Source organism: Takifugu flavidus, chromosome 10 (assembly GCF_003711565.1).
Source record: "Takifugu flavidus isolate HTHZ2018 chromosome 10, ASM371156v2, whole genome shotgun sequence".
Taxonomy (NCBI): Eukaryota; Metazoa; Chordata; class Actinopteri; order Tetraodontiformes; family Tetraodontidae; genus Takifugu; species Takifugu flavidus.
In genome coordinates this window covers 4,525,135-4,537,568 of record NC_079529.1, presented here as the reverse complement: position 1 = coordinate 4,537,568, position 12,434 = coordinate 4,525,135, and the positions used below count along the sequence as shown (strand labels likewise).

Genomic DNA, 12,434 nt, shown 5'->3' with positions numbered 1-12,434 from the left:
GTTTCAACCAGTTTTCTGGCAATGATTTTTATTTTTGCTAGAATTGACACCAACAGAGCGTCACTTTAGTTTCCTAATCAATGACCGGTCTGGGCCGCTTGCTCAGTTGGCTCCATCCCTGCTGCAATGCCGAGAAACAGACAATAGGTGGCAACAGTAGTTTATAATGGAAACCACAGGCAGCCTCGGTCCACCAGTGGCTTCTCTCTAGTTTCTCCAACACAAATTAGATTCCTGCTCATTAGTGCAGCTCCAGTAGTGAGCTGAGGGCTGGAAAATGTGCTGCTGCGGAGTAATATGACAATATTAAAGTTGTCCCAAGTCATTCCAGGCAATCTCCCCAGAACGAGGCCTGATGAGAGACTGATTGAACGGGTGATCTCATTTTCCACGCAAACTCTGAAGGATGCTGGGTTGAAAGATGTGGCAGGAATGAACGCGGGGGGTGGGGGGCATCGTCCAGACCTCCGTCTGGTTTAGTACCCAGCATCTGGTTTGCAGAACCACAGTCGTTAGCTTTTCTGCACCGTTTCAGCCGTTGATGTCCTCCGCTGAGGTGCAATCGGAGCAGCATGACGGGGCTGCTCTGTGCTGCTGATTGTGATGTAATCACCTCCAAATCTGAGCCTGGCACCAGAAGAGCTGCTCCAGTTTAGGCGAGTGGGCTTGGAAATGAAGCTCTATGCAGAATGTTGTTCAACTACCCCCCTCCCAGAAAAAAAAAACACATTCAAAGTAAAATATGCATCGCCTCCAGAAATACTTTGGATGTTGCACATGCACGTGTCTGTAAATTATTGACTTGCTGCTGCCCGGTGTGGTCCGCCCGGTCCTCGGGAGAGTTAAAGCTGAGCTCCGACAGAAGAGGCTCGGATTCGTGCCTCTCGTCACGGTGAGGCATTCACTGCCTGGCGTAAAAGCCTCTCAGCCCGCAGCCAGAGCACCGAGGACGAAACACTCGACGAAACTGACAGTTTGAAGAAGGTCCGCGGGTCACGATACCTCAAACGAACAATGGGACCGTCAAAGAGTTTAAAATAACGATTAAAAGTGGACTTTCTAGCTCTGTCAAGCCACAAAATCTGCTCACGATCAGGCAAAGCGGATAAAAAACCCCCACAGTTTGTCTCCAAACATCTTACTGTCTGTCCACATTCGTCTCCTCAAAGAAGCAATAACTGGGGATTATTGCTGTTACATGTGAGCTGAGACCCTGTCCTGTCTGGCCTTCATCATCACGTCGGCTGAGACAAACTGGCGTTCCCAAGCGTCTTATAAAGCCACAAAGGTCATCGTGGCCAGCGCTGGCTAGCCCTGACCCACGCCGCTACAAATAAATGAGTGGCTATTACATGTTGAACGCTTGCCCCTGAGATTGAGGTGGGAGGTGTGAGGCGTCATCGCGCCCGTTGCTGGGCATCTCGATCAGCCGACGCCAGTTCGGTACCAAACAGAGGAAATGAGTTTCTGACAGGAGCAACATTAACATCCTGTGCACGAACCTGCCTCTTTCCTCTAGTAGGCTGTCCTCGGGGGGGGGGGTGGGGGGACAAGTGTGATCTGCTGTAGAAATAACCACCAAACAAGCAGTGCAGCAGGTTTGACTGACACCCTCTTCATTTTGGGGGGGGGGTTGCTCACTAGACTAAATATGCATAATTACAGCGTGGGGATTAACAGAGATGATCAGCTTCTGACTGAAGGACCCAAATAAAGCAGGAGAAGCTTTCTGCAGGAACAAATGCCAGGTTGGTCTTAAGGTCTGCACAGAGCTCTGTCCTCTTTCAATTAAAAAGTCCTCCCCATAAATATGGAAATGCAGATTTGACCTAAATGTCACCTATTCCAGGCTGCCTTTATCAAGGCCATTATCATGGCTGATGGGGCGGCCCCATTCTCATGGAAATTCTGCTCCCCTTTTCATTTCTGATGGGTATTATTTCGCTGGAACTGAGGAGCCTTGGGAAAAAGCCCAGGTCACCTGCGGGGGCACAGGGAAGATGGCAAGCTTAATAACGGCTGTTTAATTTTAAGTTCCACCACGAGCATGCGGTAGAACAGACATCAATTCACCAGTTACATGATGAGAACTCTCTAACCTGGAAATGGCTGAAGACCACCAAAGGCCTCCGTTAAAAGATTCCTTCTCTGCCCCTCAGGGTATCACAAGCGGTCTCCCCTACCTCATGGAGAGAATGCAAATCAGCATCCAATGACAAAAGAGAGGAGCAAAACTAGGAAATTCATCTTTTTGAAAAGGATGAATCAATCCCACGTGTGAAACTGACCGGATTTCCTCTTGTTCCTCGTGTTCTGTGAGTCTGTGATCATCTTCAGGAGACTGATTATTCTGTTGGACTCCTGAGCTGTAGAAATCAATCAGATTGCCACCATACGCCGAAAATGAGCTGCTCTCGTTGAATTATTTCACTAATTGAATCAATCAAAACTGGCGCCTTTAACGGTCGCAGAGAACTCCCGTCAGATGTGACGCAAATGAACGCGTCCTGCTGATTAACGCCATGATAAATAACCCACCGCACGCAATTAGCGCCATGCCGCACGAACGGAATTCCACAACTCAAGTAGCTCACTCCAGCTTCATCTCATCCACAAGATCGTAATCCTGGGAATTTCTGTCGGCGCTTGCGGAGACCTGGGTAAATAATCCCCGTCTGGAGTTTACTCCAGCTATGTACCACTGCAGCTCTGGGAGCATCTACGTGCTTCACTTTCATTAAGTCTGCCAGCCTCGGAGAGCATTTGCTCAGAAAGATGAAGCAGCATCTGAATTATTGAGGTTGATCAATGTTGCACTTAAGCAAGAGACAAGATGTGTCAAAAAGTGTCTTCAGGGACCGAGAAGGGCGACAATTTTACTCAAGGCTGAATTTTACCATCAAATTCAAAGTGACACAGTAAGAAGGACATCAAAGGCAGCCCACGGTATTCATGTCTGGGACACATTTTACTGGCTGCACTTTCACTCCAGGCAGGATTCTTTTCCAGCGCCACATCCCTCTTCATTTCTTTTTAACACATAGGAATGGCACCATCTGTAGCATCATCTTGCTCATCCTGGTAGGTGCGGGGCCCCTCTCACACTGTGGTGCAGCTAAGCTACATTGACCTCAGCAGGGTGATGTCATTTTGTGTCCCTCACTAACGTTCAGCTGAGTCTGAATTACATTTACATCCACAAAAATATGGTCCTCATCATCCAGTTATTGTGTTGGTATGTGTCTGCTATGTGTTGTCCATTTGTCCTGCCATTAGTAAAAAAAAAAAAAAGTTAAATTTATATTTTAAATTTATTAAAATATGTGCCTGCAGTTGTTTTACATCACCCTGATGATTTAAAAAAAAAAAAAAAAAAAATATCTTTTTTATTACATTAAAGAAATAGGAGAGATTTAAAATTGCTAAAATAGAATATGATATCTGGTAACGATGCTCGAACCTTGAATGTTTGAGTGTTGAGGTCATCTGAAATGAGGGTCAATCAGTGTTTGGAAATCCTGAAGGGAAGAAATTGAATTGGAGAAAATGAGAATCACATCATCTGCATATATAGAGGTTGTATTGACATTGAAATCTTCCCGCACAGAGAACGATATTAGTGGGATGGGAGCGAGTGAGATTGCCGAACAAACTATCTGAGGAGTAGAATTCTATCAGTATTTACGTCTTCCTGCTCCTTTTTAAAATTATATTACACAGCAAGTGTAATTAAAAGCAAGTGGAACAATTTGTCTGTTAATTATGTCTTTATTTGCTTGTTCAAAATAAAAATCAATCAACCAATTAATCATCAATCTCTTGTGTGGATTAATAGCAAAGATTTTAAAACCTAAACCTAAACTTTAATTTTGAGCTATCAGTGTTTTCTCTGTGGTGGTTTGAGTTTCAATTGATTTTCATCCTGTCACGCAGAGCTGCACTTTCCAACTTTTCCATCTTTTTTTGTCCCCCCAGTTAAAGTAGAATTTTGTTCTGCTCAATCTGCTCAAGTAGGAAATCAGCAACCCCCCCAACCACCCCCCATCACTCCCGCCGTTTCTGCAGAAATGGAATTGTAGTGTGATATAATCAGCAGATTCACCGATTATCATCCTTACTGTGCACGGTCGTGCACTTTAATCCCTGAGAAAACAAACAGCAGAAGCAGAATTAAACCTCTCCTGCCGTCTCGCACCACCCCGAAGAGGACCCCCAATGCCAGATTTAATTAATGAAGCAGCTCTGTTTTTTGTCAGTTTGACTTCTCTACATGAAGCCAGCGTGCCTCCGTTATCATCCGCGAGCTGCCAGACAATAAACATATGCAAAAAAAACAACGATCCTAATTAAGATCCAGGCCAAGACAAACGACTGCTGCATAAATGAACCTGTTATTAATCTCATGGCACAAAAATGACTGAAGGAGCAGAGCAACGATCCCCCTTCAAATGTGCTGATGCTCTTTGGGTTGATAGGACAGTATTTTAACTCTTTGATTGGGTTACGACTACGTTTACTTATGATTCTTTATAAAGAGAAGATTGCACAAAAATATCCTCTAAAGGGAGTCTGCGTGCAGGCAAATGTTCCCCCTTAAGTGTTTGCGGAGTTGCTATGGCAACAACTGTGAAAAACAAGTTTTTGCCGATGTTTTGCCACAGCAAAAATCAAATTAGAACCATGTTTCATGCAGAACCAAAAGAGGAAATGAATGAGAGACAAATGTAATAATGTTCCTTTAAATTAGGGACCTGTGTTTTTCCTTATGGAAAATAAATGAGCGTAAATAAATGGCAACAGGAATGAACAACATGACCACATATGATAAACAAAATAAGATGAATTTTCTTGCAGCGCCTTCACATTAAAGTGAACACATGGATGCAAATCAAGCCATAAGTATCATACCAACAGTACAGATTAATAATTCATTCAATTATTAATGAAGCCATAACCCCCCCCACCACCCCCCAACAGAGTACAGTTATGTTTATTTCTCTGGCTTGAAGATGATTTTATTGATTTATTCTGTTTTTTAACCTTTGTTTTCTTCTGAGATTAAATAGAACATGTTCAACGTCAAAGTCACACACATACAGTCTTTTATTTCTATCCTTGTGAGGACTTCTATTGATATATTCACCAGCTCGTTACTCTAAATATCCCATTAAACCCCTGACCCTATCCTTCCCTAACATTCCTTTAAAGCTGTAAGGATCAACCAAAATGTCCTCACTTTGCTAGTAGAATGCATATTTTTATGATAATAATAGTTCCTGTCTATCTGAATCAGTCTGGCGAAACCGAAGCAGCGCACCTAAAGGTCGAGCTGCTTCTTCTGCCACACACAGTTCAGCGGGGGGGGCGGTTGTCAGATAATGGTGCCGTGACAACAGTCCCCAAATAATGATGGCGCGCTGCTGGTAGCCAGCCCAAATCTAATGAGGGGATATAACATCAATTCAGACTGACTCGAATCTCAGATGTTGAAGCCGTGCAGCTGGGCTCGTTGCCCCATCAGAGCCCAGTTTAAATGGCCTGCCGCTTCCCCCCGCCGTCCAGAGAGGCGCCGTAATGCTTCTGTGGGCGTCCAGTGGGCTGGAGAGTACTGCTAGTGTGCTTACAGAACCATCATGTGTTCTGTGTCAGAGAGCCACAGCTGTCGTACCAACAGGTCTGCGTGCGGGTGGCAAAAATTGTTGGCTGAAAAAAACCGCGATACGGCCCATCAGACGTGGGGTGTTGGGGTGTTTTCAGATGCTCTGGGGGGGCAAAGATGATCCTGTCACCATCCGTCCTGCAGCAGCCGCATCTGCTATTGTCCCACCTGGAACTCAAAATTAAACTCTGGGAGTTTATGTGCTCTCAGAGCCTCCCGTCCGTCCCGGGTGGACAATCGTTGACGTGGAGGACGGCTGTTGATCAGCGCTATGGCATCAGAGTGGCGGCGGCGGTGTGGTGACGGTTTATTTGTCAGCATCAGGGTTTGCTTTGGCCTTCGGGAGGAGAGAGGTGGATGATTAATGAAACCTGTGACCTCCAATAAAAGGGATTACGCACCTTCTGCTGCCACGACTGCTGTTGCCGCTGAGGTGTTCCTGATGGTTGCCAAGGCAAGGCAACAGAGACATTAACTCCATTTAGACATTTAGAAACAGAAGGTTGGCCCCTTGGTTGGGACTTTTCTCTCGTTCTTTCGTGGAGGTAAAATAAAAAGTTTTTCTGAGGTCGGTCTCGATGGCTGGAGCAACAATTAGCTCCACGTTTATTCTGTGGAAAGCCTTAGATAACATTAAGGCCACGCCCCCTTGTGTTTTGTAACCTAACTCAATTAATAGTATTTATACTGCATCCTGTTATGCGCGCACACACACACACACACACACACACACACACACACACCACACACACACACACACACACACACACACACACACACACACACACACACACACCTTTACAACAGGATTTGTACACATTAATTGTTCACACTGTGCAGCCAGTGATCACAACCAACCATCACCTGTCATACAATGAAATAATGTTTTCTTTCATCTTGGAGCTAAACATACACTCATACACACACACAGGCTTACACCCATGTGTTTGGGTTTTCAGATGGAAAGACCGTACAAACTCTGTTATCTCACACTCTTTCATATCCTTGTGAGTCACCGCTTTGATGAGATGGAGGGATTTGAACCAACCCGCTAATGTTGGGAACTCCGTGATCAGGTCAGTTTGGGTCTTACGGGGTTTCTGGAGGTAAATTCAACGGTCAGGGGTCAGAGAGGAGCGCGTGTGGCAGGATGAGGCTCAGTTTTGTTTGAGCAAACATGTGTTATTGTTCTACAAAAACCCATCAGAAACCTCGCTTTCTTTCCAACGGCTCTGTTTTTCCACCACATTAGATGTGAGGATATTGTGAGAGAAGCCAGGCTGACAGATTTGAGTCTGGCTTCACAAAAAAAAGGCAATATTTTCCAATCTAAGTGTTGAATGGCTGAAATAATACACAGTTATGCCAAGGCTGTCAAAGGTAAAACAGATTAGGGAACGATAAACTGCGCAGCTCTTGAACTTGTTGCCTATCCACCAACTGCCTCCCACCATCTGCCATCTGTGTCAGGCCTTTCCTCCATATTAGCGCCAGGCTTAAGAGATGTATTGTCCTCTCTGCCAGGCTCTGAGCCCCAGTGAGAAGTGTGGCCATATTTTCCTGTATTTAAACGTCGCTGTTAACCTTTTTCTATCTCGGGTGTGGTACTTGAAAGCAGCAAAAGGCTTTTCTGATCATCCTGGCTGTGCTTCATTCATTCCTTTGGTAAATTTTGGGCAGATGGTGTCTGCTGATGGGGGGGCCGAGACATTTACACTCACACATGTCTTTACCACAATATTCGTTCCTTATAAAGGCACAACATACAAGCATGTAGCTCCAAAACAAACCTTAGTGCGATAGGAATTTGTGTCTCCGCCTAATATGACGAGCAGCTTTTCTATAGTTCTTCACAACCACCTCTAAGTGTTTTCAGACAATCCGAGTTTTGGCGGACGCCTAAAGGTCAACATCACCGAGTGCACGACACTGTGCTTTACAAACAGAACAAAGGCACCAGCGGGAGGATTTAAAGGCATCTTTTCCAACAGCAGAAATGTGCAGGCGCCTGCAGGGTCTTAATGGGTTCTCCTGTTCGCTGTACGGGGCTGCAGGCGGCTCCATGCTAACATTCACTCCACGGATGTGAATGCTGACATTTACTGGTACATATCTGCACAAAAGCGCCGATATTTTTACAAAGGGTGGAGGATTTACTGGGCGTCATATCAGGAGCAGCTGGTCCAGGTCATCCGTTTCTTCACACCACCATCGGTGCTGTTTGCAAAACACAGCGGGTTTTTTTCTCGCACAGCTGCGTTTGTGTGCGGAGGTGGGTTGATGGTGAGAGGGGAGAGTTATCAGGTGCACGACACGTGTGACGGCGGTACAGGTGAGACACGTGTTCCAATAAGCGCTGATCTTTCATTTACCCAGATAACAGGGATAGAAATCAGCCTACAAAAGGTTCTGGAAAAGGGTGGCAAATTAATGTCCCCCAACAAGCAAGATCATTTAGCTGCCTCTTTGATGTCTTCTCGAGTAGAATCTGGAATATAGTCAAGAGGTAGTTATAATATCTTTAATTTGACTCATATTGTTGGGGAGAGATGAACTTCACAAGTTCTTGAATTGCAGGATTAGTCTTAATGCCAACCTGAGGAACACGTCTTTGGAACGGAACACAAACAAAAAAGTCTTTCAGTGAGTATTTGTATGTGGTGGTGGTGGTGGTGGTGGTGGGGGCTGGCATGACCTCACCTGCTCTGCTTTGAGCGGAACAGACCGTGGGGGGGCAGGTGGAGACGTGCACGGAGCTGAGCAGAGGAGATGCTCCCCGGGGCACGAGCAGGCGCCGCTGAGGGGAAAGTCTCGATAATCTGAGTTGCAAACTGCAATTTCACACCTTGTGGGGACATCGAGCTTGCTGGTGCGACTTTTCTTTCCTACTTTTATCTAATTAAAACTAAAGGGGTGATTAAATAATATGATAAAGCGGAGTTAATTGGTTTACTTTGATAAGGTTATCTCTATAGGCGGGGTTAGAGTTGGCCCCTTTGTCTCTCTCCGAGCGCGCTCGCTCTGTGCGTCAGTGTGTACACACAGATAGAGAGAGAGGCAGACGGAGAGAGAGAGAGGCAGATGGAGAGAGAGAGAGGCAGATGGAGAGAGAGAGAGAGAGGCAGAGTCAAGGAGAGAAAGTGTGTGAGAGGGAGAAAGAAGCAGAGACAGAGACATGGAAAGAGCTCTGCTGTGAGGAGTTACATTTTCCTGCCTCTCCGCCCGGACTGGAAGTCTCCGTTTCTTCTGCAGCTTCTCCTGGACCTCAGAGATGGAGTTCACCACCCGGCTCTCCGACGTTCTCGGGGATTTCAGCGAGCACCTCTCGGCGTCTTCGACTCCTTTCAACGACTCGGCGTCCCCCGAGGAGCCGCTGCGGGCGAACCCCGGCACCAACGGGACCAGTGAGGCTGAGGCCAGGGACGCTGCCAGCCTCATCATCGCCGTGTGCATCACGGCGCTCTACTCCCTCATCTGCGTGGTGGGACTGCTGGGAAACGTGCTGGTCATGTTTGGCGTGGTCAGGTAAGGCAGGGCACCCGGCAAGGATGGAGATCAGGGAGAAAAGGGCCAAAAGAGTTTGTGAGAAGTCTTGTCAGAATTCTATCATTTAAAGATGTAAAAAAGAACGATGCTTGGCTTTATGGTGGTCCTCTACAACTACACACACACACACACACACACACAACACACACACACACACACACACACACAGACTCATTGTGTATTTTTCCATTAAAATTATTGCACTGCGTTGATTGTTGCCAGTGGAAACGTCGTTTCCCTCGATGGAGCAGTGATTGCAGCCCCTCGCAGAACCAATTCCCTCTCCCCCTCTTTCATACTGTCAATTACAGCGCAACTCTCTCTTTGATTTGTTGCCAAAGTAACACCATTTAAATGAGACCGAGGTGGCGTTGGGGGGGGTGGTCAATCAGCCGGCCTGCTCTTCACAGCCCCAGCGAGGTGAGAAGCAAGTGGCGGCAGTTTGGATTGCTGCTTTCGGAACAACAGGGTGGATAAAAGCCCCCCACGCAGAGGCAGATTAGGATCCGTGATCATTTTGTCTTTTCTCGTCGCTGCTGTGGGTTTAATGAAATTCGAAATTCCAACTGCTCATGTGGCTTTCAGGCAACGCCGAGAAATCTAAAGAACCCTGGAATCGAGGGGCCGCAGGCTTTGAGAAACAGTAAAGCACTTGAATGACATCTACCGTCACTCTTTGTGTTCTCTGCACGCCACGGTGCACAACTCTGTGTGTTGCTTTCCAACATCAAGGTACACCAAGATGAAGACCGCCACCAACATCTACATCTTCAACCTGGCTCTCGCCGACGCTCTGGCAACCAGCACCCTCCCGTTCCAGAGCGCCAAGTACCTGATGAGCACGTGGCCGTTTGGGGAGCTGCTGTGCAAAGTGGTCATCGCCATCGACTACTACAACATGTTCACCAGCATCTTCACACTCACCATGATGAGCGTCGACCGCTACGTCGCCGTCTGTCACCCGGTGACGGCGCTGGACTTCCGCACGCCCGCCAAGGCCAAAATCATCAACGTGTGCATCTGGATCCTCTCCTCGGCCGTCGGAGTCCCCGTGATGATGATGGCGGCGACGAGGGTGTCCGATAAAGGTGAGCGATCCGACGCGGGGCGGCTGCACTCGCTGACGCGGACGCCCTAACTTCTGGTTCTCACTCATCAGGTAGCACCATGTGCATGCTCAGGTTCCCTCAACCAGAAAAGTACTGGGACACAACCTTGAAGGTCTGCGTGTTCATCTTCGCCTTCGTGGTTCCCGTCCTGGTCATCACCGTCTGCTACGGCCTGATGATCCTGCGGCTCAAGAGAGTCCGGCTGCTGTCTGGCTCCAAAGAGAAGGATAGGAACCTCCGGCGGATCACCCGCATGGTCCTGGTGGTGGTGGCGGCCTTCATCATCTGCTGGACTCCCATCCACATCTTCATCATCGTCAGGACTGTGGTGTTCATCGACCACAGGAGCCTGCTGGTGATGGCCACCTGGCACCTCTGCATCGCCCTGGGCTACATGAACAGCAGCCTCAATCCGGTCCTCTACGCCTTCCTGGACGAGAACTTCAAAAGGTGCTTCAGGGACTTCTGCCTGCCCCACTGCTCCAACCGGGAGCAGAACAGCTTCTCCAGGGCGCGCAACACCACGCGGGAGCCCGTCTCTGTCTGCGCTCCCGCGAGGACGGGGAGGCCCTCGGACTGACTAGGCCTGAACCGGAGCGGCGGGGGGGCGGTGCAGAGTGACCCTCCGACGGACGTCACGCAGTTCACCACCACAGGGGTCTGAGACGTGTCCTCAAAGTACTGTTTTTCAGCCTACAAGAGGTGGAAGGAAGGATTGGAGGGCTTCACATCCTTCCCAGACAAGAAATGTAGGGGTCGTGACCCTGTGTATCAAAGGTGGCAACAGGATCAGGTTGTCAGGCAGGACGTTGGTCCTACACACCGTCAAGGACAATGATGGACAAAGACGCCACTGCGTGATGACCTTAGTCAGACTGATGGTCTTTTCTACTCAAAGTCTTTTCTGCTGCTTCTGTTTGAACAAAAACATGGAAAAGCAGCAGGACAAGAAGATCAAGAAGCATTGTCCAGTTACCAGCGCACTGGTACTGGGGCAAAAGCCGCCTCCATCACATCAAAATCCAGAGTTGTGGACCAAAGGAGAGAAAGAAAGGTGGCTCTTAAGTGGTGAAACACTCCAGCGAGATGAATGCCCGCTCTCAGAAGCACCGCTTTTTTAAAGGGACAGAAAGCTCAGTTTGGAAAGGTTCTATTTTACGTTTCTCACCATTAGTATCCTGACAGGGGCCTTGAAAACCTGGAAAAATATGTCTGTAATGATATAGAAGAGAGGGATGGCACAGGAATGTCAGGCTGTATTGACGAGTGGGAGTTTTGGGGTGGGGGGGTGGGGGTCAGGTCATACTGAAGTCAAGAAAAACGCATTAGCCAAGAACCTAAAGCTTTTCGAAGGGACTAATTTCCAGCCACTTTCACCTGGATATTTGACTGAACGTTTTTTGAATCAGATCGAAGCCTCGCTGCTGTGTGAGAAAAACGCTGTAAAATCTCCTCCAAGACTGTTTTTATCTTTTCCTAACAGCATATTATCTACAATGTGACTTCTTCTGAATGTGCTGCCACGCTGAGCTTTGCTGTATCGCGTGGTGTGTGTTTACAGCTCCCTGTGAATGTCCCGAGTGATGTTCTCCGTCGGATTCTGAAACAAGCACTTTTGGAAACAAGTGTGTAACCTTAACGCCGTTCTGCTGTTCTGTACAGAGATCTTTGTGTGTTTTATGGTGTTCCAGCACAGGTGGCGGTGTTGTTGTGCAGGTGTAATGACAGCTTCTGTGTCTCTCTCGCTTTCGTTTTGAATTATTCTCTGAAAATCAAACATTTTTGCTCAACTGTGATATTTTGGTGGTTGTGGTTACAGACCTTTTATGCTCTTGTGGTCCTGCAAGAATCCCTAATGAATTTCAGCAGCTAACGAGGGATCAATGATGCCGTCGATGAGGCCGAAAATGAACATTTGGGAAAGTCAGAAGTCACCAGCTGCATATTTATGTGTGGGGAGTGTAAAACAGTGATTAGAACACAGCAGGAAATGCATCTGATGTTTCCTGTGAAGCTTTAAAACTCATTCCTGTGGGATCTTTGCTCTCTGCTGACCAGATGGATGATTATTTCCAATATAATTGATTGATTTCAGTACAATAAATGAGCCAAATCACAAA

General features: G+C 47.3%; 1 protein-coding gene across 2 annotated transcripts; it reads left to right on the top strand.

Annotated features, from left to right (window-relative positions):
- The first annotated feature begins 8,753 nt into the window (after window positions 1-8,753).
- Window positions 8,754-12,434, top strand: oprd1b (opioid receptor, delta 1b). Of its 2 annotated transcripts, XR_008952411.1 has the most exons (4): window positions 8,754-9,184; window positions 9,938-10,293; window positions 10,365-10,992; window positions 11,024-12,434. XR_008952411.1 is itself a non-coding variant. In XM_057045511.1 (3 exons), the coding sequence occupies exons 1-3, from the start codon at window positions 8,931-8,933 to the stop codon at window positions 10,892-10,894; spliced, it is 1,140 nt and encodes a 379-aa protein (XP_056901491.1). In that variant the 5' UTR covers window positions 8,754-8,930; the 3' UTR covers window positions 10,895-12,434. The 2 variants fall into 2 exon arrangements, 1 of the variants encoding a protein (XP_056901491.1); XM_057045511.1 differs by having other exon boundaries at window positions 10,365-12,434.